This window comes from Lupinus angustifolius, chromosome LG02 (genome assembly GCF_001865875.1).
Source record: "Lupinus angustifolius cultivar Tanjil chromosome LG02, LupAngTanjil_v1.0, whole genome shotgun sequence".
NCBI classification, from domain to species: Eukaryota; Viridiplantae; Streptophyta; class Magnoliopsida; order Fabales; family Fabaceae; genus Lupinus; species Lupinus angustifolius.
In genome coordinates this window covers 3,309,178-3,333,476 of record NC_032010.1, presented here as the reverse complement: position 1 = coordinate 3,333,476, position 24,299 = coordinate 3,309,178, and the positions used below count along the sequence as shown (strand labels likewise).

General features: G+C 31.8%; 3 protein-coding genes across 5 annotated transcripts; 1 reads left to right on the top strand and 2 right to left on the bottom strand.

Annotated features, from left to right (window-relative positions):
- On the bottom strand, positions 1,530-5,770 carry LOC109333107 (BTB/POZ domain-containing protein POB1-like). Of its 2 annotated transcripts, XM_019568397.1 has the most exons (7): positions 5,410-5,770; positions 4,217-4,345; positions 3,774-3,901; positions 3,633-3,696; positions 3,235-3,514; positions 1,817-2,653; positions 1,530-1,785 (listed from the first exon to the last, which is right to left on the bottom strand). In XM_019568397.1, exons 1-6 carry the CDS (start codon positions 5,672-5,674, stop codon positions 1,843-1,845), a joined length of 1,677 nt encoding a protein of 558 aa, XP_019423942.1. In that variant the 5' UTR covers positions 5,675-5,770; the 3' UTR covers positions 1,530-1,785; positions 1,817-1,842. The 2 variants fall into 2 exon arrangements, with proteins under 2 accessions (XP_019423942.1, XP_019423933.1); XM_019568388.1 differs by having other exon boundaries at positions 1,530-2,653.
- LOC109333098 (protein CURVATURE THYLAKOID 1A, chloroplastic-like) lies at positions 9,668-12,159 on the top strand. Its single transcript, XM_019568377.1, has 5 exons — positions 9,668-9,854; positions 10,470-10,570; positions 10,862-10,969; positions 11,676-11,747; positions 11,860-12,159. Exons 1-5 carry the CDS (start codon positions 9,710-9,712, stop codon positions 11,923-11,925), a joined length of 492 nt encoding a protein of 163 aa, XP_019423922.1. The 5' UTR covers positions 9,668-9,709; the 3' UTR covers positions 11,926-12,159.
- LOC109333086 (GDSL esterase/lipase At4g01130-like) lies at positions 12,504-16,253 on the bottom strand. Of its 2 annotated transcripts, none has more exons than XM_019568357.1 (5): positions 15,967-16,253; positions 14,770-14,979; positions 13,957-14,138; positions 13,597-13,867; positions 12,504-12,825 (listed from the first exon to the last, which is right to left on the bottom strand). In XM_019568357.1, the coding sequence occupies exons 1-5, from the start codon at positions 16,202-16,204 to the stop codon at positions 12,557-12,559; spliced, it is 1,170 nt and encodes a 389-aa protein (XP_019423902.1). In that variant the 5' UTR covers positions 16,205-16,253; the 3' UTR covers positions 12,504-12,556. The 2 variants fall into 2 exon arrangements, with proteins under 2 accessions (XP_019423902.1, XP_019423911.1); XM_019568366.1 differs by having other exon boundaries at positions 13,957-14,111.

Genomic DNA, 24,299 nt, shown 5'->3' with positions numbered 1-24,299 from the left:
TAGAATTAATAATTATTTGACAATATTTTAGAAATAGTAGTATTTAAAAATCAATTTAATATTTTTTAAATGATAAAAAAATTTATTCTTTCTAAAACTATTTTTTAGAACTTAAAATCTATTTCGACTGACAAAAATTTAAAACTGGCCAATATGCTGAGTAAACATCAAAAACTTTCATTTTGGGTTCCAAAATATATTTCTACATTTCCTAAAGATAATATCATTTTCAAGAAGGATGATATCAAATATATTTTTTATTTAAAATTATTATAATTTTGATTCCCAAAATTTAAATTAGAAAAAAGAAAATGATAATAAACTAAAGATAATTTGAATCTCAACCTCTATAATATTATATTAAAGTGGTAAAAAATAATGTTATTGATAATAGTAAACAAAGTATCTTACAGTATATTAGAGTTAATAATAGTATTTAAAAATAAAATCGAGATTTTTTAAAAAATGGCATAATTATTTATTAATTTTGAAACTATTTTTTTTGGAACTTAAAGTAAATTTCAACAAGTGGAATTTTGATAATGTCAAACATGCTAAATAATCATGAAAACTATTATTTTGAAGTCTCAAAATTTAGATTTGATGTTTACTATGTATAATATACTTTTTAATGGAAAAATTAACACCAATTACATTTTTTTAAATTAATATTATTTCATTCCCAAAAATTAAATTTCATACTGAAAAATTAAAACAGAACAATTATAATTTGAATATGCATCTCATAATTTTATATCAAAGTGGTGAAGAATAATAATATGTTGGTAATAATAGTAAACAAAGTAGGTCATAATAGGATAAAAAATTATTTTACAAAATTATACAAATAGTAGTATTTGAAAATCACATTGAGATATTTTTTTAAATGATCCAATTATTTATTTTTTTCTCAAACTATTTGTTGGAACTTGAACTCAATTTCAACCAACAGAATTCTGTAAATGTCTGATGAATCGAGATGTAAAAAATTATTTTGGAGTCTTTATCAAACTACTTTTTGAAACTTACAGTTAATTTTAGACTACAAATTTCTAAAAATTTCAAACATGGTGAATAACAAACACTCATATATTATCAAACATATCATGATGTTGGGGCCCAACTACAAATAACTACACAAATGAAAATGTAGCAACAACTAGGAATGTATGGACTTAAACATATCACAACACTTAATGATGTGGGCTTAAAGTACTAGAAAGGAAGTCTTAGTTCCATTTCACCAAAATTTATTCAATATGTTGAGTATGTTTTTTTCATTAATATAGAATACTTATTAAATAAGAAATATTGTCTCTCAGGAAAAGGTTACTATGATTGATGGTAAATGCTAAAAACTACATCTACCAACAATTCATGACATGAGTAGAATCATATGAGTAATATAATTCACATTTCACAGTATCAAACCAACAGAACTCCTATCATATTCTATTTGTTGAGAAAAGGAATGGAATTTTGAATTTAGCTTTAGAAGATGTATAACTCACATTCCACACATACATCACCATAACCTCATATTAATACAGTCTTTACTATTTGATCATAATAATTAACCTTGAATGGTGTTCTACAACATTAAGTGATGTACATCAAGCATTTCCCAACTCTTAAACCTTTCCTTACATAACTGAGCACTAGTGCATAATTGAGGACAAGTCATAAGATAACATTTGATCTTATGACTAGCCACCCAAGTGCACATTTGCTTTGATATTACGTTTAGATTTTACAGCAGGTTGTCACAAAATCAGAAACAGCACACAAAAAATGGTGAAAGCTACAACCTAGAGTAAAAAAGTTAACAGATAGTGATCCCGGTCAGTGTCTTATGGTGAGCTCAGCTCGAAGGTGGAGTACACCATTTATGAAGTAAAGGCTATCCTCGGCCATGAACGAAGTCCATGGAATTGCAAACAAGTTTCTATACCCGACTGCTTTTCCTCCAGTGAAAGTGTAGTTCCCTTTGTACTTGCTAACAAATTCGTCGGTCGGCCTGGACCTCGCAGCGAACTCATAGTCAACAGCAAAGCTAACGGAGCCCTTTTCCTGCATTCCTAGAAACAGACCAAAGCAATGGAAAGAACTCTGTTGATCCATGTTGCAATGTGCAGATAGGAAAAACCCTTGTCCACCTAAATGGAATGCTTGAGAGTAAACCCGGCCAGATGGGAACAAATTGGTACACTCCTCACGCTTCAGATCCAAGTAAACCACACACTGTTGCCGTGGAAGCTCAAATTCCACCACCTTAACCGGGCGATACTTGTATGACCGCTCTACAAAAATACGGTTCAAGGAAGAAGACTCGGCAGCTAGTATCCGTTGGCGGTGTGGAGCCTCAGCTTTGAAAAAGAGAGCCTCAAGTACGAGCTTGGATGCACCTTCGTGCTCAAAGTCGTTACAGGTTAGGACCTTCTTAAGCTTTCGGCAGGTCATGTAAGGGAAGCGAATTAGATGGGCAAGCCGTGCACCCATGACTTCTCTCCTTTCTTCCATTTTTGGGTATTGGGTCCGAGCCCACTTCAACACAAAATCATATACAGCATCCTCTGATGCAACCTGCAGATCATCACTTGATAATATTGCTTCTACTCCAGCAAGAGGCAAGGCCATAACCTCTTCCTGGAACCTGATCATATGTGAAACATACTAGCATCAAACGGCAAAACTACATTTGAGATTAAGAGAAAAAAAGAATGTGTTTTCTCCAAAAGAATAGGAAATCAACCCCTTCCTGCAACACCATTTCAATATTCTACTCTTTAAAGCTGCATATATTACACAATAAAACACTTCTATTCTGGCCCTGTTTAAGAAGATTATAACACGAGTTTTGATTAAGGACAGGTAGCAGTCATCCAGAGAGATAGGATGCATACACACAGGTATGTATGAGTCATTTCTATCAACACATGCCCCCCAACACGAGCAAAGGAAAGGAAAAGTTTTCAAACAAAAAACAATGGAGTTCACAGCAGATACAACTGAGTTCAAACTTCCGATTTTCCGGCTCCCAAGGAAGGAGGAAGAGGAAGTATAAGTCTCAATTAATGTTAGCATAAAAGAAAAACTGGACCCTGTGTAAAGTGTGAGCTCCATAGCACCATGTCACCCTTTTTGTAAAATATAAAGTGGAAAGTAGTTCATAACATGTAAAGTTTAGATCATGCAGGTATGCAACAGATGTAAAATAAAGAGCGAAAAACCTACTTGGTTATATCTTTGTATCGAGTGGCAAGATACTGCTTTGCTGCATCAGTCAATGGTTGAACTGCATCCGCCATTAAGACACTAGAAGGAAGCTCAAGGTAAAGCAATGCAGACTCAGGTGTCATAGGCATATTCCGCAATAATCGACTACAATATCTCATACAAGAAGCAACTTCAAATTTGTCAGCAGCCATCAACACATCCAACAATGCAGGCGGTGATGTAGTACCCAAGGTATTACTGTACATAAAATTCAAAAGCTCCATGAGAGCAGCTTCCTCTGTAACATGCAAAAGAAGGGAATTTGTAAGGACACTGTTGAGGAAAAACTAAAATGACTACAAATATGATTAAGCAAGTAACATAAAACCTAAAAAGCATTCAACATATGTTTATACCAGAGGCATTAATTCTCAGGGTGACATGCCTCTGTTCTGATTCCTTCATCCCATTTGAGAAAAGCTGCAAAATAAACAAAACTAAGTAAACACATTTTAGCAGTCCTTTTCAAATCTGACCAACAAAGAAGAGACATCTACCTTGTAGAAGAAAGGACTTTTAGCAGCCAAGATAGGAGAACTGATATGTAGTGTTCGGACTCTCACAACTGAAGAGCAATCCATACTACAGTTTGATTCAGTTCTATTTGCAGCTTCATCGCCTATATCTATCATAACCAAACACAAAAGTCAAACATTAAGCAGATCCTATAAATCAAGACATCGACATAACGAGGACACGACATAGGGACTAGGAGATACACAACAGATTCTAAAAAATATAGGACACCGAAATGGCATACATTATACATAATTGAAAAGTTTAAGGAGAAGATTCATAATTTATATTACTATAGCTTTGTAGGAGCAGGGAAGAAATATTTTTATATTGGATGTGTTGTTCTGTGTTATACAAGCACTTATGTGCCTAAAATGCGACACATCACCAAACTGTTGTCTCAATGCTCTATATATTCAAATACCTGAAGGGGGTTCTTCAACCATTGCATCTGCCTCTTCATCTTGATTCTCGCAAGGGACACAATCATCAATATCAGTTTGATTATCATTCAAAATTTGCTCGTCGGGCAACAAAGTGAGATCTGCCACAACTGCAAGCAAGAGAGCATATATTAGGAAAAAAGACGCACTTAACATTTTCCAATATGCACCAAGTAACACAATTTTGTTGTTGCTTTGACTCCTGTCGTAGCAATACAAACCAAAATCACATGCAACAAATAACAATTTATGTTACTTCTATCCCAATACAAAGCCATTTTTATCAACCCACAGCAAAACAATGAAAAAGCCCACCTACTACTTTCAATCCACTCAAGTGATGTATATCTCAAAACCCGTGAATAGATACCCATAAACTGCGGCCGTTATACCCAATTCTAATTGTTTTCCATTTGCTTTCAGTACCAAAGTGAAGAGATGTCTTAACCTCTAAGTGTTGCTGCAGTGCACCTATTTTTTACTCGGTGACATGCCTAGGATGAGTTTTCAAATATTTATTAATGATTGGTCTTTATAGGATCATTTATGTTTGGTTGACTTGCATTACAGGTTACAAGAACAGCCTTTTCTCATACCTACCTGGATAATGTTAGGATAGGGGCTTGGGGTGAGTAAAAATAATACAGTCTATGGTTTTTATAAGACCTTTTTACAGTTAGTTTTTATAGGATCCTTTTTAAAAAATACATTAATTACTTTTGTTACAATAATATTTCTACATTAATTGTGAGAAAATAAAATTGAAAGAGAAGATGAATGATGTCTTCATTAATGAAAAACAATTTTGAATGGCATCTTCTGAAAAAATACCGGAGTATTTACTTTAGTGGGAAATTGCAAAAATTACATTGACCTGGTCTAGTTACAAAAAATGACAAACCTCTTCAAACAAAAATTGCATTTATCTTCTACAAATTCCCCTTTATGATATTGATGATGATAAGTAAAGGAATTCCTTTAAAATTGGCATATTTTCTTCATTTCGTTAAGACACAACTCAAAATTTCCTTTAAACCTTAGAAAATGAAATAATAAGCTAAATAAAGCACATAAACACGTAAAAAAGATTCAATTAATTTTCAACCTAATTCTAAAAAGAAAAAAATTATTATTTGTTGAGAGAGAATGAAGGATGAGAGGGAGAGATATATACCGTTATCCTTGTTGATAGAATCATCACGGCGTCTCTTACGGTGGCTAGCCCAATCGGCGATGGTGGTGCAAGCATTAGAATCGGGTCGGGTCTGGATCGGGTCATTGATGATCTCAATCCGAAGGATCCTATCGGAGAAGTTACTATCATTGAAAGCGAAAGCGAAATCAGAATCGGAAGCGGAAGAAGAAGAAGCGTGGCGAGAATAATCGGTGTCTTCCATAACGGTTACCGGGTCAAATAGATCCGAATTGAAATCCTTCATCGCTTTCAAATTGAAAGATAGTGTTTGGCGGTGAAGGATAAAGGAAAGAAAGATAAGGGAAAGAAATATGCTTTTTTGTTTTACATTTGTTTTTCGTTTTATTTATTTATACATTATAGGAAACTGTTAAATTATGGTAAGCAATGAATAAATCATAGGAGGATAGGTTTGAATTTGTCTTCTATTGTCGTTTCTTGTTTTGTTTGTTCTAACAAAAATCATGTTACTTTCGTCAAATCATTTTCCATTGTTTCTTGTTTGAAAATACAATTTATAGACATAGGGTTTCACACTATTCATATTTAACCATTAATTTTCTTTAAAAAAATGTAATCTGAAAATGAACAATATAACATTATGTATAAATTTTCATAATATTAGGTGATAATATTAATAGTAATAGTAATTGTTTAATAATTATAATATCTATGTACTGACAATATAATTTTTATACAATTATATATTATTTATATTTATATTTAAAAGTTGAGAAGAAATAAAAATGAATATTGAATAATATAGTTATAATATAAAAATATTTTACACTATCCATATAAGTATTTTTCTCTCGGTTTAAGTAGAGTTACCAAAATGTAACGATGATCAGGATGAGAGAAAAACTTCTGGTCAAAATTGATCACCGGTTCTTATTAGGGTAGAGATAAATGACACGGCCTATTTAATTAAGCTTGTATTTTAATGTTAGAGTGGATATAAACATACTCATTTTTAAATGGGGTATGAAATATCATGCCATGCTTGCTCTAAATATGAGCAATTGGGCTTACGGGTCGCCCTAAATTAAAACAAAAACTAAAAATTATCTGGTACATGAAACATTACAGTATATTATATATTGTCTCTTATTTTTTATTTCATTTCTGAAATATTGCAATATTCATCATGTTGTCATACTTGAGATTACATGAATGTATAGTATGACAGATTGATAGTGGAATTCAAAACACAAAACATAGCACATTGTTTTACATAAATCGGACATCCAGTTAATGGGTGATATATAATATTTTCGAAAATTGCTACATTGTATTGAATGGTGGAAATATGAATTACTCTTGAGATATTTAACCCATCAAATTTTTTATTATAGTATTCATTGATGCCCATGGTCTGCCTTGCTCTCCTATTGGAAAGGCCCATGAGCGAAAAGTGCATGTTGAACAAACATTTTAGGATATATGAACACATTTTTCATGTCATTCTGTCCAAAAGTGGAGGTAGACTCATTAATATGACCTAAATTACCAATGATAATGCTATCAATCAACTTTAAATTCATTAGTGAAGAAACTTTTATCTAAGAGTAAATTACACTGACACCCCATGAGTTTTAGTGAAATTATACAAACCACCCCTCACTTTTCTAAACTTACACAAACATCCACTAGTTTTGTACTTTCATTACACTGACACCCCTGTATATAAGAAATAAGTGTAATCTTTCAAATAAAAAATGTGATAAATGCAATTAGTTAAACAAAACATGATATATTGTGTAGACAAGTCTAAATAATATACAAATTAATGTGTCTTTATTATTTTTGGTTCGTTACACTACATTATAAGAGTGATTTAACCCATCAAATTTTTTATTATAGTATTCATTGATGCCCATGTCCAAAAGTGGAGGCAGGCTCATTAATATGACCTAAATTACCAATGATAGTGCTATCAATCAACTTTAAATTCATTAGTGAAGAAACTTTTATCTAATTATCACATTTTTATGGGTAAACTATCACTCTTAACTTAGAATATTAATTGAGAGATGATTCACATGTTTACTCTGGCATTGAGTGATCATTGTTTAAATAAATGTCAAGATCCTCTTGCTTTCTTTATTCGTAAAAAAAATCGTATTTAGAAATAATGTAAGAAGTTTTTTTTATTGTTATTAATATTGTAAAACCCGAGTCGGACGTCAAACTGAAAAAGATCATGTAATAGGTTTAACCGATTTAAACAGTTAAACTATCCAGTCGCACCGTGTGATTTTATATATAATTAACATTTTTTATTTGTAAATATATAATTATATTAAATGTAAAGTTTTATATAATCAATAATTATGTATAGTGATATTGAAGTAACATATCTTTATCTTTGTTGGACTAAAGTAAAATAAATTTTTTGAGTGGTCTTCCATTTTTTTAATTTTTAATTGAACCGCCTGATTTACTTCTCGAGTTAATGCGGTTGAGCTGGGTTTAACACGGTCAGACCAAAATTTATTTGGTTCAAAGTGATTCAACCCTAATTCAATTAAGACCACAAACTAAAACATTTTTCAAGTCCGATCAACAGCCAAACTGGTCAGATCGTTCGGCCCGATTTTCTTAACACTGATTGTTAATACATTATTCAAAATTTATATTTAAATAGCATTCACTAATAAATTTGAGTTTAAAATCTGTGTACCGACAGTGTAAAGTTTTTTACACTGTCAGCACATCATCCACCATTAATTTGTATTACTTTTGTTTGAGAGTCAATAGTGGTTAATAAATCAATGTGGATGATTGATTGACAGTGTAAAAAACATTTACACTATTAGTGTATACATATTAAATCCATATTACATTGTTCATGATTGTGATTTTACCAGTGTTGGTTCTAACATTTGTAGGTATGGTGGGAGAAAATAATTTTGACTTCTAATTTAATTATATGGAGTTTGAATATTAAAGTTTATAACAAAATTGATAACTTAAAATAATTTGAGTTAACAACATAAAAATGAATACTCGTTGTGTATCAAATAATTTAATTATTTAGTATTTTTATAATATGATATATCAAATCATAAAAAATAGGACATACTTTCCTTACGAACTCGATTTTTGTTACTTACTGGGGTCTTGGGGTCTTCAGTTCATTCTTTAATGTCAAATCTTTATTTCAATTATATATCAACTATATGATAATATAAAATAATCATCATTATAGTTAACAAAGTATTAGACGTTATTCTGCATAGAGTAATAATAATTGAGAAAACAACAATTTTTAAAAGAATAAAAAATAGCATACTTATCATTAAAGATAAAATTAGTTGTATAAGTGAAAAAATATTTGATACCCCATTAATTATGGGTCATATCTTATGGCACACTCTCACGGTTCGGCCCTAAATTTTACTATCACACAAGAGTGGTTGTATACTATCTAGCTAGCTCTAAGTTTATATTGAAACAAAATTTAACATTGTTCTATAAGTAAATATAAATGATACATAGACATGCAGAAGCTACAGTGAGATTTTCTATCTTCATTACATCCCTTCTTATATAATTAATTATCTTTCCAAATTTATTTATTTTAAGTTATTTGCTTTTACTGTATCAGCTTCAATTGTGTATTGAATAATTTACCACCTTATTTTATAATTTCTTTGTTTGAAACAACCCAATTTGGACTTGGACAATTCAATATCATAATTTTCAACTTTCTGCAAAATATTATTTTTCACAAGTTTCTCCTCTTACATCCAACAAGGCAACAACTTAAAAAAATAGTATGTCTTTTTGCATTTTTTTTTCTTTTAAAAGAAAAAATCAAGTGAAAGCAAAAATGTAACATAATCTCAACCAATAATTAGAAATCCAACTACATATGGTCACTATGTGATTCTTGCTTGAAGCACAATCACATGTTCAAATTTTAATTACTTAAATTTTCTAAAAAAAAGGTGTTACATTTAATACATTACATTAAAAATATTGTAAATTTCAACATAAAAAACATTGACTTGAGAGGGTACTTTTGTGGACTAAGCCCAACCGTGGAAGAATGTGGTCAACACTGAATAGCCCACTTAAATATTAAATATATAATTGTTTTTTTTTTTTTGTAAAATGATGCAAATAATGTGGATTTTGAAGATAGGAAACCAGCCAATCAGAAACTGATATTCCTCCACGTGGTAACATAGAAAATGAGTGTCCCAAATGATGATATTATATACAAACCATAACAAAAAAATAAAGAAAAGATAGGAAGATAAAAAGATTAGTAATGGCAGCAACAATAGGAAGAGTTATAGTTCCTAGAATTGTGAGTAACACCACTAATGTTACTACTACCTGCTATGCTTTCCCTTATCTTCCTCCTACCTTCTCCAACACCCTTTCTTCTTCACCTTCCCTTAAACTTCTTTCAGGTATTATAATTCAACTTTGCTGACTCCAAAACAATGATTTCAATACTGAATAATTGATATAGTTTATATATATATAGTTGTCCATTAAATTTTGAAAAATGAAAATAATAAATCTCGACCATTGAATTTTATTTATTTTGTCAAAATTAAAAGATAGATGGAAATGATTTAGGAAGTAGTTGGATGATGTGACTAACCAACTTTTAATCTAAGCATTTATGTGTATAATTGTATGATTTAGATTTAGTGATAATATAAATAAGTAATTTTAAATTTTAGTAGTAGTATGGTCTAGATTTACTATTTACATATTAAAAGACAAATAGATATAAGAATGATCGGTTCATGTGGTATATACTTCATTTCCGATTAGAATATGATTGCCTCTCATGAATAGTTGAAGCTCTAAATTTAAGGATAGAAGGTATATCGTTTAGCCATAAAGAGTTTACCATAAAATGTTTACCTTGGAAGCATTTTAGATTTTATTTTCATAAGCTTATGACAATAAGCTCTTCTTAATTAGCTTATTTAAAAAAACTTAACTTGTTAATACAATCATATTGGACTTTGGATTTATAATTGTAAATTATTTCTTTGTTCCATGCCTTTCAGATTCCAGAAAATTTTCTCCTCTTCAGACCAGAGCTTCTTCTTCAGATGAAACATCAACCTCTGTAGATACTAATGAGTTGTTTAATGATTTGAAGGAGAAGGCAATAAGTTCAACAATTCATTCATTCCAATAATTCAGTTTTATTTTGAATTTTCTTTTGCCATATACACAATCTTCCAATTTCAGAACACAATTCTGTTGTATCAAATCAAGTCTCAACACATATTTTGTATCAAATCAAGTCTCAACACATATTTTGTATCAAATCAATTCATTCATTGACACGAGACATGATTTGGGAGAACAAATCTTTGTTTCCAATTCCAAACCTCTGTTGATCAACACATATGTTGTATAATAACATCCTCTATTGACTATTTGTGATTATCAGTGGGATGCACTTGAAAACAAGTCTACAGTAGTTGTATATGGTGGTGGAGCTATAGTTGCTGTTTGGCTATCTTCAACTCTTATTGGTGCTCTCAACTCAGTTCCCTTGGTAACTCATCATCACTCTTCTTAACTAAATCAAGTTAATGCCAAATGCTAAAGCAAAAAGTCGAAAATTGTGCTTTTCAAATTGAATCATGCTAGCTTCCATTATTTGTTTTGTTTAAAAGAGCTTTGCTAAATTTCCTTTGTAATATTCTCCTACAATCCTACTAGTATTAAGTATTAAATGAAAATGGTGATGCATCCAATAGATCTGTTTTATAAAAAACCTTCAATACAATCTTCATTTATAGTAGGAGAATTTGTAGGAAGAAATTGTTTTAGGATTTAGAATTATTCTTGTTCAGAGTAGGATAGATTGGAATACAACCTGATGGAATAGTTCCACCCAACACCCTCTATTTTTCTTCCATCCTAATTTAGGATGTGAGATGGAACTAAACTCTATCCAATTCCATTAAAATGGGCAGCGGCGCAATGTACGAGACTCCCACCTAGTACGTCTAAGAATTACACTTATGTGAATAGATTGTTTCCAATATGTGAACCATATAAGCCAAACAATTTTACTGTTATGCCGAGGCTCACCCTCTATCCCATTCCATTCCACTACTAACTAAATATTCAAAAATAGTCTAAGTTATTTGCCCCTTTGTTGCAATTTTGAAAACACAGGTGATCATTTATATGCTTCAATTTTATGTTCTAGAAGGCTATGTAGACCAATCTAAACAAAATTATTTACTTTTCAGCTTCCTAAGATTTTGGAGTTGGTAGGACTAGGGTACACTGGATGGTTTGTCTACAGATACCTTCTGTTCAAGGTAAGTCAAATACATCATCAATATTTTTACTGCTTTAGAATGTAACATTTTTTGCACATAAGTGGTTTTTGTGCATATGATGCCTTAAATAACTTCTTGTTTATGAAAATAGTCTAGCAGAAAAGAACTAGTTACAGACATTGAGGATCTGAAGAAGAAAATTGGTGGAACTGAATAAAAGTGTATTAGAAGGTAGCAAGTGAAGTTGATCTTCTTTGATCATCAACATTTGTTTGCTTTGTTTGCTTTATGTCCTAAGTAAGAGCCATTTGTATTACCCCTTTATGTAGAAATAGAGTTCCTCAACCTCTGTCACCCTTGTTGTATCAAGTTATCAACCCATTTCAGTGTTGTAATAATGTAACAAATTTTATGTTTATGACTAAATGGATATGATTGATCTTTTTACTTCTGCAGTGTTGAACATGAAAGGGTAGTGCATCGTAGGGATCGACTCACATGAAAACACTACGTTATTGTGAGAAATTAGAATAATTAATATAAATTATTAGATCTAATTTGAATGGTCAAAAGTAAAAGATGCATGCACATGACTTTATGTGATCAATAATTAGCTTTTAATCCTAAGTCCTAACTATGCATGATTGATTATAAGGTTCAGATTTATTGTTCTTACAGAACTATTCTTTATACATCCTAATAATCATTACTCACCCAAACAGATAGCCCATAAAAAGAACATAAAAATGTTATTCAAACATTAGAAAAATGATTCTTTAATATTATATCCAAACATGAAATAATTTGACCAATTTTATTTGTTAAGAAACTACCAAGAAACAAATGGATCAACCTATAGGTTGAAGATCACAGTGTTTGTGAAGAGGGAAAGGAGGATCAGAATAAGATCCATTAAGAATTGCATAAGTAATAAGTTTATTTGCAGCTTCTGTTGCATGAATCCCATCCCAGCTCACATAGTTATAAGGGTCATCACATGCTGTTGCTGTCACTGTGCTCCCATTTATCACTTTGGTATTGCCACAATAAAGTTTAGGATTGAAATTATAGTCACCCCCTCCATATCCACAACATGCTTTTGTACCATACTTAAGTCCTATGAAAAAAATAATGTGCTGATCAGAATCATGATGATAACATTCTGGTTATACATTTAGCATTGGTTAATAGGTTAAACTATATTTTTGTTCATAACGTTTTTTTTTCCTTCAATTTAGTCCCTATATATTAAAAAAAATCAATTCATTCCTTATATCTTCAACATTTTCAATTTGGTCTTAAAACACTGTTTTTTAGAGTTAAAACATAGGGACCAAATTGAATTATGAATTGTCATGTATAAGGAGCAAGGTAAAAAGTGATTACCACAGAGAGGGACAAGTCCCTAAATATATGTGATAAGAGTAAATACTCATTTTATTCTATCAAGTTTTTTTTTGACATTATTAGTTTGGTTCTTCAAAAATTGAAAAACTCAAAGTGATCCCAAAATTTAAATGTGGGTCAAATTAGTGCTTTTAGCATGTTTTACAACATATGATATGGACTAATTTGATCCTAAAAAGACTAGTTTGACCCGCATTTGAAATTTTTGAGGATCATTTTGAGTTTTTCAATTGTTGAGAAATCAAACTGGTAAGATCGGAAAACACGAGAGACTGAAATGTGTATTAAATGTATTCCTTATACTTTAACTCCAAAAGACAAGACTATAATAACAACAAACAAGTTGAAAACAATTATGCAAGCAGGGACTAATTTGATCAAAAGAATAATTTAATTATAGAGATATCATTTAAATTTCTGAAAAATATGCGATGATAGTGTATTGTAATAATGAAACAAGAGCAGGGATAAGTTATTAAACCATGAGAAGTAGGATGATGGAAGAGCTCTAACAGAACTTTGTAATTATCAACATAGATAATAGAAGCTTTAGGAAGAGTTTTTCTAGTTTGTTTCAATGCATCCTTCAACATGTTGTTATAGTCAACTACAGCATTGTTGTAAGAAACCATGCATCCAAAATCATCAAGGTCTGAACCATTATGTGGAAGTTGAACCAAGAATGAAGGGTAGCATCCTACTGGTGCAAGATTAAGCACCATAAATGTGAGCCCTCCTAGATTATATAGCTCCTAGAAATTTCAGTGAACAAAATTTCAGTTAATTACATTTTTTTGCTATTTCAGGTAATTCTTTGATAAGTTTTAGTGTTGAGTTTAACCTTAATAGTGGAAGTTATTTGTGAAACAACTTGAGGGAGGTATTTCTTCACACCACCTATGCCAACTGAAGCTAAGTTGGAAGTAAAATCATTTTGGCCAATGTAGAATGTGTAAAGAGATTTTCCAAATATATCTGGTGAAGGAGTTTTGGCTTCTGAAGTACAATCACATGATGAAGTGCCTGTTTGGACATTGATCACAGAAAACTTGTAAGTTGTTATAAAGATAAGTCAGTGTAATTTCACATGTGTGTATGTATATAGACTAGGAATTTCATGATTTAAAGATAAATGCACGTAATTTTTTAAATGGTCATGTGACGGCTAAATATTTTTGAATCTTGATCATTAATGGTTGTATGATCGACCAAGGTGTTAGTTTAGTGGTATAAGATCTGCTAGATCCTCATAATGACCAAAAGGTTAAGGATTCATTCATGAGAGCGACACTTGTTGGGAGAAGTCCACGCACCCTACAAGGGATTACTTCCTTACCCACAAAGGTGAAGGATACCCTTGGTGTACTAAAAAAATTGATGATTGTATTATCAAGATTTATTATTCTAACATTCATATTATGATAACTATTCTCACTAGATAGAGGGGCATACATATTGAGAACATTTTATCAATGTAAGAAATGAGAAACAAATGGTGTTCAAAGAATCGTATATATGAATGTTCAAGATCAAAAATTGTTTAACAATCACATGATTACTTTAAAAAACTATACACAGTTATCTTCTAAACTTGTGTTATATATGTAAATATATATGTTAGGCACTATATATATGAAGTTTGAGATGTTTGTACCTTGTTGATGAATTTCTTCAACTTTGGTTTTAAATTGCTTCATTTGATTGAGCTGGATAGCAAGGGAGAAAGGGCTTATCCCAGTGACAAACAAAGAAGTATTAGGCAGAAGAACAGTGGATGCTAGTGTAGCATAGTTAGCTCCATGTCTAAAATTTGATCCAATTGATTGCAGATATGGACTCAAAAATGGCAATCCAAAAGCTTGAGCTTCCAAATCATGAAATGGAATACAACTTCTCCAATATTAGAACCATTTCTAACATGGTTTCTTCATTCTTCTAGTACTTATTTTTTTAACAAATAATGTCTCAAACTTAGTTATATATTTAATAACAGCTAAAATATGAATATATATCAAACAAAACGTTGATCTAATAGTGTAAGACCTTACTAGATCCCAAAAAGATTAAAAGATCAATGATTCGATTCCTATGAGCGACACTTGTTGGGGATAGTCACGTACCCGAAATGAATTAGTTTCTTATCCAAAAGATGAGAGATATTTGGTAGTACCAAAAAATATATAAATTACAATATATGTTAGGTATGTTGTCAATTTTAACAGAGAAGGTAATTAGTTTTTCCTTGCCTAGACTATAAAATGAATTTAATTTGAAATTCTTGGGGAAAAGTAAAGTGAATGCAGGTACTGACAAAGAGGTTTCAGAAACATTGTCTTGAGTCAGTACAATATATATAAACAAAAAATGATGGGCCATACAAATTTATAATCGATATGTACTAGATACTAAGAATCCACGACTATACAACTTTTTTCCAGCTAAGAATTTTGTCTTGTGGGAAAACTGTTTAAACAATAACAAAGGTATAATAAGCCTAAAAATGGTTTTATATAAGATTCAAATAATCACAGATTAGGATAATTATACACAATCTGTTAGATTTCTTTGTTTACAAAAAAGAAACATATATCATTTCCACATATTTTTTAGTTCTTGTAAATATAGAAACTTTAACATCATAGAATCAAAATACTTATCAAGAAATGGTTGGTTAAATGTTGTCTACAAAACTAAATGCATTTGTTATAATTGAGGAATTCTTATGGCTCTATTGGTGCTTAGTAAAAGGCATAAAGATAGAAGAAATCAGAAGCAAAACCGTACATTATAGTTATATAACAACATTCATGAACATTAATGAACCAAACATGATATAAATATTGTTCATTACCAAGAAAATCAACAATGAGTCTCCCATCTGAAGCTCTACCAGCTGGTTTATTGAAGTAAGTCATTCCAAAGGGACCAGACTCAGCAGGAAATGCTGCGAAAAAGCCTCCCGTGTCCGAATTCGAGTCGCCGAAGTTAAAGATTGCCTTGAAATCACATTTGGCATGGCTTAAACCAAGCAAGCAAGATAATACCATTGTGAAAATGATCAAAGAATTGATGGATACCCTTGAACTCATTTTTTGACAGCTTTGTAATGGTGCAGACTACAAAAAAGGAGGAGAAGAAGAAGACATGGTGATATAGATATTTGTAAGTGCAGTCATTTTACAATTGTGTATAACCAGCAATGTAAAACAGGCCAAATGTGCATAGTGTTGGTATCACAGCTTTTTTTGTCATTATTTAACGTCTCAAAAAGACAAAAATTACATATAACCTCAATAGACTTATGACTTTTGCAAATTGATAGCTAATTACCTCATAAATTTTATTTGTTGGGAAAATTGTTTAATAAATTTAAGAGTTAAAATGATATATATAAAAACTAAAATTACATAATAATAATAATATAACTACCGAAACTTAAAAAAATTGAAGTAGTGCAAAAAATTTGTTGTTATTAGTAATTTAAATTATTTTCATATATAAACCAATTTCACCAATATATAAAGTTTAAGGGCTAATTAAGAACAAATAAAATGTTCATACTAATTATTGTAAAATATATAAAGTTTAAAGGATTTTTGTGGATTTTTATCTTTAACATTTTCTTTACATAGATCCTCACTCACATGCGTCTTTAGAAAAATTAGTAGGAAGTCACCTAACCTATAATTGTTTAACGTCAAGCATGCTTAACTATGAAGTTCTTAAATGATGGCTCCGTAACCATAAATAAGATGCTTATTGTCTATATTGGTAACGTAAATCAATCACTGTAAGTCATTCTCAATTATATAGTCTCATGTGTATAAACTCCACTATGAATCTGGAGTTGCTCATTGCTCATGCCTCTTGCACCAAAGATCACTACCCAGCCTCATGAGTCATGGGTATTGTTGAAAATAGAAGTTAATTCAAAAGTTAGTTAAAAGTAGTTAGTAGACTTGCTATTAGTAGAAAGTAGTTAGCTGGAAGTTGTTATCATTGACTATAAATAGAAAGTTTTTGTACAATCAATATACAATTACACACATTCATTCATATACTATCTTCTATTCTCTTCTCTTTAACATTCTTCTCTAACAAAATTGGTATCTAGAGCTTTGGTTGTGGCTGGAAAATGGGACCAACTAATGGTAGCTTCCCTACAAATCTACCCATTCTCGATGGTAAAAACTGAAACAAGTGGAGTGTCCAGATGAAGGTGATATTCGCATATCAAGAAGTTCGTGAGGTGGTTGAAGAAGGCTATCCAGAACTTGCAGAAGGTGCAACAGATGCACTAAGAGCTGTGCACAGGGAAAACAAGAAGAAGGACAACAAAGCTATGTTCTTCCTTCATCAATGCGTTGACAATGCGCATTTTGAGAAGATTGCATCAGTGGCAAATTCGCGTGAAGCATGGCAGATTCTTGAGAAGTGTAACGAAGGAGCAGATCAGTTGAAGAAGGTTCGTTTACAAACTTTAAGACAACAGTACGAGCTGATGCAGATGGAGATCAATGAGAAGATGACAGAGTTCTTTAATCGTGTAATTGCCTTAACAAACCTGATGAAAGCCTCTGGTGAACTAATAACGGATCAAACAATTGTTGAGAAAATTCTTCGCACTTTAACTCCAAAATTTGATCACATTGTCGTAGCTATAGAAGAATCAAAGAATCTAGCTATACTTAAAGTGGAGGAATTGCAGGGATCCTTAGAGGCACATGAGCAACGTATGCTAGAGAGGTCAAGTGAAAGATCTCAGGATCAGGTCCTTCAAGCTCAAACCTGGAAAAGAGGAGCTTTCTCCAATAAGAGGGGAAATCGAGGAAGAGGGAGATTCAGAGATTACAAAGGAAATTCAATGAATTCTGGGAAACAATCTCAGAATTATGAAGCATATGATAACTCAGAACCATCAAAAGGAAGAGGAGGTTCACAAAATTGGAGAGGAGGTAAAAGAAGGCTTGATAGGAAGTCAATAAGATGTTTCAATTGCAACAAAATAGGCCATTTCTCAGCAGAATGCAAGGCTCCCAGTAATGAAGCTAATCTTGTCAAAGAAAACAATGTATCAGATGAAGAACCAGTCACTCTTATGATGGTGGCAAATGAAGGAGATAACAGACCAGGGGTTTGGTACATTGATTCAGGATGTTCAAATCATATGACTGGCCACAAAGAATGGCTTGTTAATCTTGATCAAAGCAAGAAGAGTGGAGTTAGATTTGCTGATGATAGATACATCTCAGCAGAAGGAATTGGAGATGTTAGGGTCAGAAAGGAAGATGGGAAGGATGATGTGATAACTCAGGTGTTGTATGTTCCTGGTTTGAAAAGTAACCTCATCAGCATGGGCCAGTTGTTGGAGAAGGGATTCACTCTGCACATGATATCTGGTAATCTTGAGGTTTATGATATTAATCATAAGCTGATTCTGAAAGTTCCTCTTACAAGAAACAGAACCTTCCAAGTCAAGGTAAATGCTATGGATTCAATCTGTCTAGCAGCTAAAGAAGAAGAGGACAACTCTTGGTTATGGCATCAAAGATTTGGTCATTTAAACTTTAAAGATCTAAATCTGTTGAAATCAAAAGGTATGGTGCTTGGTCTAACTCAAATACAGCTTCCCTCAAAGGTATGTGAAAATTGCTTGACAAGCAAACAATCTAGAACTTCTTTTAGCTCATATATTGCACCTAGATCGAATGATGTATTAGATGTGATATATTCATATGTATGTGGTCCAATTGACACTCTCTCAATGGGAGGAAATAGGTATTTTGTGTCTTTTGTTGATGAATTCAACAGAAAAATGTGGGTCTATCTGCTCAAGGCCAAGAGTGAGGTCTTTGAAGTGTTCAAACTATTCAAGACTATGGCTGAAAAATAATCTGGAAGATACATCAAGATATTGAGAACTGATGGAGGTGGTGAGTTCTGCTCAAGGTAGATGAACTCATTCTGCTTGAATAATGGAATAGTGCATGAAGTCACAGCTCCTTACACACCACAACACAATGGTGTGGTTGAAAGAAGGAATAGGACAATATTGAATATGGTAAGATGTATGCTGAAAGAGAAGAAGCTTCCACATAATTTTTGGGGTGAAGCAGTGATAACAGCTGCATATGTGTTGAATTTATGCCCTACAAAGAATCTTGACTCACATGTACCTGAGGAAATCTGGTCAGGACAAAAGCCCTCAGTCCAACACCTACGGATTTTTGGATGTTTATGTCACAAACACATCCCTGATCAGAGAAGAAAGAAATTGGATGACAAAAGTGAATCTATGATCTTTCTAGGCTACAATCCTACTGGTGCATACAAGTTGTATAATCCAAGAACAAAAAAGGTGGAATTCAGCAGAGATGTATTGTTTGAAGAGCAAAGTACATGGAATTCAGATAATGCAAATGATCAAGCAGTAGCTAAAGTTGATTTGGATCTAGACCAGAGTATATCTGATTTAGATTTGACAAATGAACCAACTATTGAGGAACCAGGGGCAATTCAGCATGAAAGACCAATCAGAAACAGAGCACCACCATCCAGATTGAATGATTTTGAACTGTTCCAGGACTATGAAATTGGAAATGATGGTGAAATAATCCATATGGCACTACTTGCTGATGCAGATCCAATCAGATTTGAGAAGGCCATAGTTAATGAAACATGGAGAACAACAATGAAAGAGGAACTGAATTCAATTGAAAAGAATGGAACTTGGGAATTAGTAGAGCTTCCAGAAGATAAGACACCCATATCAGTCAAATGGGTGTACAAAGTTAAACTCAATCCTGACAAGTCCATCTCAAGACACAAAGCTAGACTTGTTGTGAGAGGATTTATGCAAAAAGAAGGATTGGATTATTCAGAAGTCTTTGCTCCTGTTGCAAGGATAGAGACAATAAGATTGGTAGTAGCTTTGGCTAGTTGGAAAGGTTGGGAACTATGGCAGCTTGATGTCAAGTCTGCATTTTTGAATGGTCCACTAGAAGAGGAAGTCTACATCACTCAGCCTCCTGGTTTTGAGCTTAAAGGCAGTGCAGATAAAGATAAGGTGTTCAGGCTTAAGAAAGCTTTATATGGCCTGAAGCAGGCACCTAGAGCCTGGAATAAAAGGATAGATGCCTTCCTATCCAGAATTGGCTTCACCAAATGCTCTGTTGAACATGGTGTGTACATAAGGCAATATGGCTCTGATGAGATCATACTTATTTGCCTTTATGTTGATGACCTGCTCATCACTGGTAACAACAAAACAAAGATAGAAGAAGTGAAGAAATGTCTTAGTAATGAATTTGAAATGACTGACTTAGGCAAGTTGGCATACTTCCTAGGCATTGAGTTTGTTCAAAGCAATGAGGGCATCTTGATGCATCAGAAAAGATATACTCTAGAAGTATTGGAAAGGTTTAATCTGCTATAATGTAACCCTGCAGATACTCCAGTAGAAGCAAACCTGAAACTAGGAAGTTGTGAGCAAGAAAACAAGGTTGACAGCACTTTATTCAGACAAATGGTTGGTTGTTTGAGATTCCTATGCCATAGCAGACAAGAAATATCTTATGGTGTGGGTCTTGTCAGCAGGTATATGAATTCTCCTAGGCACTCTCACTTAATTGCAACCAAGAGAATTCTCAGGTACTTAAAGGGAACACTCGATCATGGAGTAATGTTTCCTAGCAATATGAAGAACAATCAGAATCAGGGCACTCTGCATCTAGAAGCATTCACTGATTCTGATTGGGGTGGTGATCTAGTGGACAGGCGTAGCACAATGGGATATGTATTTTTCCTTGGGAAAACACCTATATCGTGGTCATCTAGAAAGCAGGATGTGGTAGCATTATCAACCTGTGAGGCGGAATACATAGCAGCTTGCTATGCAGCATGCCAAGGCGTATGGATTCAATCATTAATGAAGGAATTGAGCCTGGGAAATAAGGAAGCAATTGTGTTGAATGTTGATAACAAATCTGCTATTAATCTTGCCAAGAATCCAGTCTCACATGGCAGATCTAAGCATATTGAAACCAAGTATCATTTCTTAAGAGATCAAGTCACCAAAAGAAAGATCAAATTGCAGCATTGTTGTACAGATCTACAGATAGCAGACGTGATGACCAAACCACTAAGGGTGGCACGTTTTGAAGCATTAAAACAGATGATGAAGGTGAAAATGGGTGGACACTGTCACACAACATCCAGCAAAGCTTAAGGCAGCGTTTTGTATAGTTTTTGGCTAATTTGCAAATGTCATTGTGTGTATAAACTTTTGGATTAAGAGGGGATGTTGAAAATAGAAGTTAATTCAAAAGTTAGTTAAAAGTAGTTAGTAGACTTGCTATTAGTAGAAAGTAGTTAGCTGGAAGTTGTTATCATTGACTATAAATAGAAAGTTTTTGTACAATCAATATACAATTACACACATTCATTCATATACTATCTTCTATTCTCTTCTCTTTAACATTCTTCTCTAACAGGTATTACAAGTATTATGTGAATATCAATTTTTAATGGGTCGACTCTCAACCACGCTGTATTAAAAGAATTGTTGTTCTAATACCATATAACTCAAAGCAGTGGCGGATCTTGATCTAAATTTTAGAGGGGGCAACAATATTTAACTACAACTTTATTACTAAAATTAATTGAGTAACGATGAATGTGAAGGATCATATAAGATAAAATTTTCAGTTATTTCATTTTCAATATAAATTACTATATAATTTACAAGAAATTTATCTTCTATCTTACTACATAATTTTATTTGGTTATTTTTGTTGCTGAAAATGATATTTATGTAGTAACTAAACCATAATAGCTAAAATAAGATGAAACAATATATGACTAACGACGAATGATTGAGAATTTGTTTTTGTTATGATTGAGAATTTTTCAAACTTGAATGACTAACGACATGACAATAAAATTTTGAAATTGATATCTCAAACTAATCTTTTGTTGCTCATTGAAATTCACATAATAGATTTTTGACAAAAATACATTTCTTATAAATATTAAATAAATTATAAGCATCATTAGTGTATATATTATCAATACATACATAATATCTTTGACCAGATGTAAAATAGTTACTAACTTAAATGAAATCATATTATTATAAGTAACATCAACATCTACATATGTAAGAATTTTTTATCAATTATGTATAATTTTTTTTGAAGGATAACACATGTTATACTATATTTATTTATAATCTATAAATGTGTATTTCCATAAAGACGTCATTTGGGTGGATGAAGTGAAGTACAATGTTTTTCCAAAAAATATGTCATTATATATATCACTTTCGATAATTTAAGAGTTTAATAATTAAATACTCAACCATAACCAGTGACACATGAAACAACATAGGATATATTGCTATAGGTAAAGAGGTAAAAAAACATTACTTTAATAAAATAAAAACTAAAAATTCAGGGGGGCAGTTGCCCCCTCCTGCCTTTTACATATTCCGCCTCTAACTCAAAGTAAACATACAGCTTCAATCCATACACTCATCCGAATCAAAGCCTAACTTCTCTATAAAACCTTGATCTCTCCATTGGCGGCCTCAAAAGCAAAATAAGTAATATGTATTACTATTCAAACTAACATGGACACGTGTCACTAAACAATACACTCATCCATTACAAGAAAAATTGGGACAATCATAAAAGTTTAACTAAAATGACATTGTTTGAAATAATTAAGGTCATTTTCTTTTGAATACATTTAAAACTCCTTATAGTCCTCACAGATTTCACGAAATACCATCAGAAATTAGAGCTTTCAATACATTTTAGCATTGGAAAACAAAATTAACGCTTTGGACCTTCCTTCCTTACAAGCAAATTAGACCTTCCTTCCTTACAAGCAAATATAATTTACATTGTAATTGTTTTATATGTATAAATTAAGCATAAAAAAGTGAAAAATGAAAGTAAAGGGTGAGATATTGACTAAAACACAAATACACTTGCACCATTTGGAAGGTATTAGAAAAACCACAAAACTTAAACAAGAATTAATCCAAGTAAAGGGTGAGAATTAGAACTCACCAGGTCCTTCTATTGTGGCAACACTATTGGTTCTAAGTAAAAAGATGAGAGTGATGATATTGTTCTCCCATTAAAAGCTTTTTATATATATATTGTGTAGTATGGATGAAAATTAAAAAGTAAGATTATGAGGGAGAAAAAAATCTTGCTATAAAAAACTGAATTATATTTATTTTCTACTTCAATACAATAGTATGAAAAAACAATCTTGCTATAATAGCAAGTTCCATGATACCATGGCTTTATTGTTATTAATTAACCGCTCATAAATGGAAGGTTTATGTCATTTTCTCTAATATAAATGGCTTGTTCAATTCATTAGAGTAAGTTCAGAGAGAAATGAGAAATGTAGAGAATTATTCTTTTACCAACTATAAATATCTTTTCTCTATTAATAAAGATACTTATTTATGTTTAATGTTGATTCTTTACATCAAATGTGATTTATCATAACATTAAAAGAGTAAAAAATGTATCCGAAACAGTGTACGAGTTTAATATATTAGTATTATATCATCTATAGTTTAATCATTATTTAAGGTAATGCAATAATGTAAATGAATAATATACTGTGTGTTTGTACATTTTTACACTACCATACAATATATTAAAAAATATTTGACTTCCATGTAATAATTAATATGTAATTCATGATTACGTGATCCTGGTATCCCAGTCCTCTTTTTCTTAATTGTTACAATTTAAGTTCAATCATTTTTATTGTATTAAAAACTTTCAAATTCTTTTTATTTTAGTATTCGTATCGTATTAAACTTTTTAAAATTCACATCGCTTTAAACTTTCTTCCGCTTTATCTCACATTTAACAAAATCTTTAAATTTACCAACACTTCACTACATTTTAAATTGTAAAATTTTGAACTATTTCATGTCCAATATAACATAAATCACAAAATATTTAGATAAAAAATGAGAGTTTGAAACAGAGTATCATAACCAAACTTCCCTAGTTTTAAAAATAAAGAAACTTGTTTGGCTAAACAAATTAAAGAACGAGAGTAGTACATAATTCAAATTAGAATAACAAAAATGCTATCTAGCAAAAAAAAACTTCTTAAGCAGATTCCCGACCTAAGATCAAAGGTGCAAGT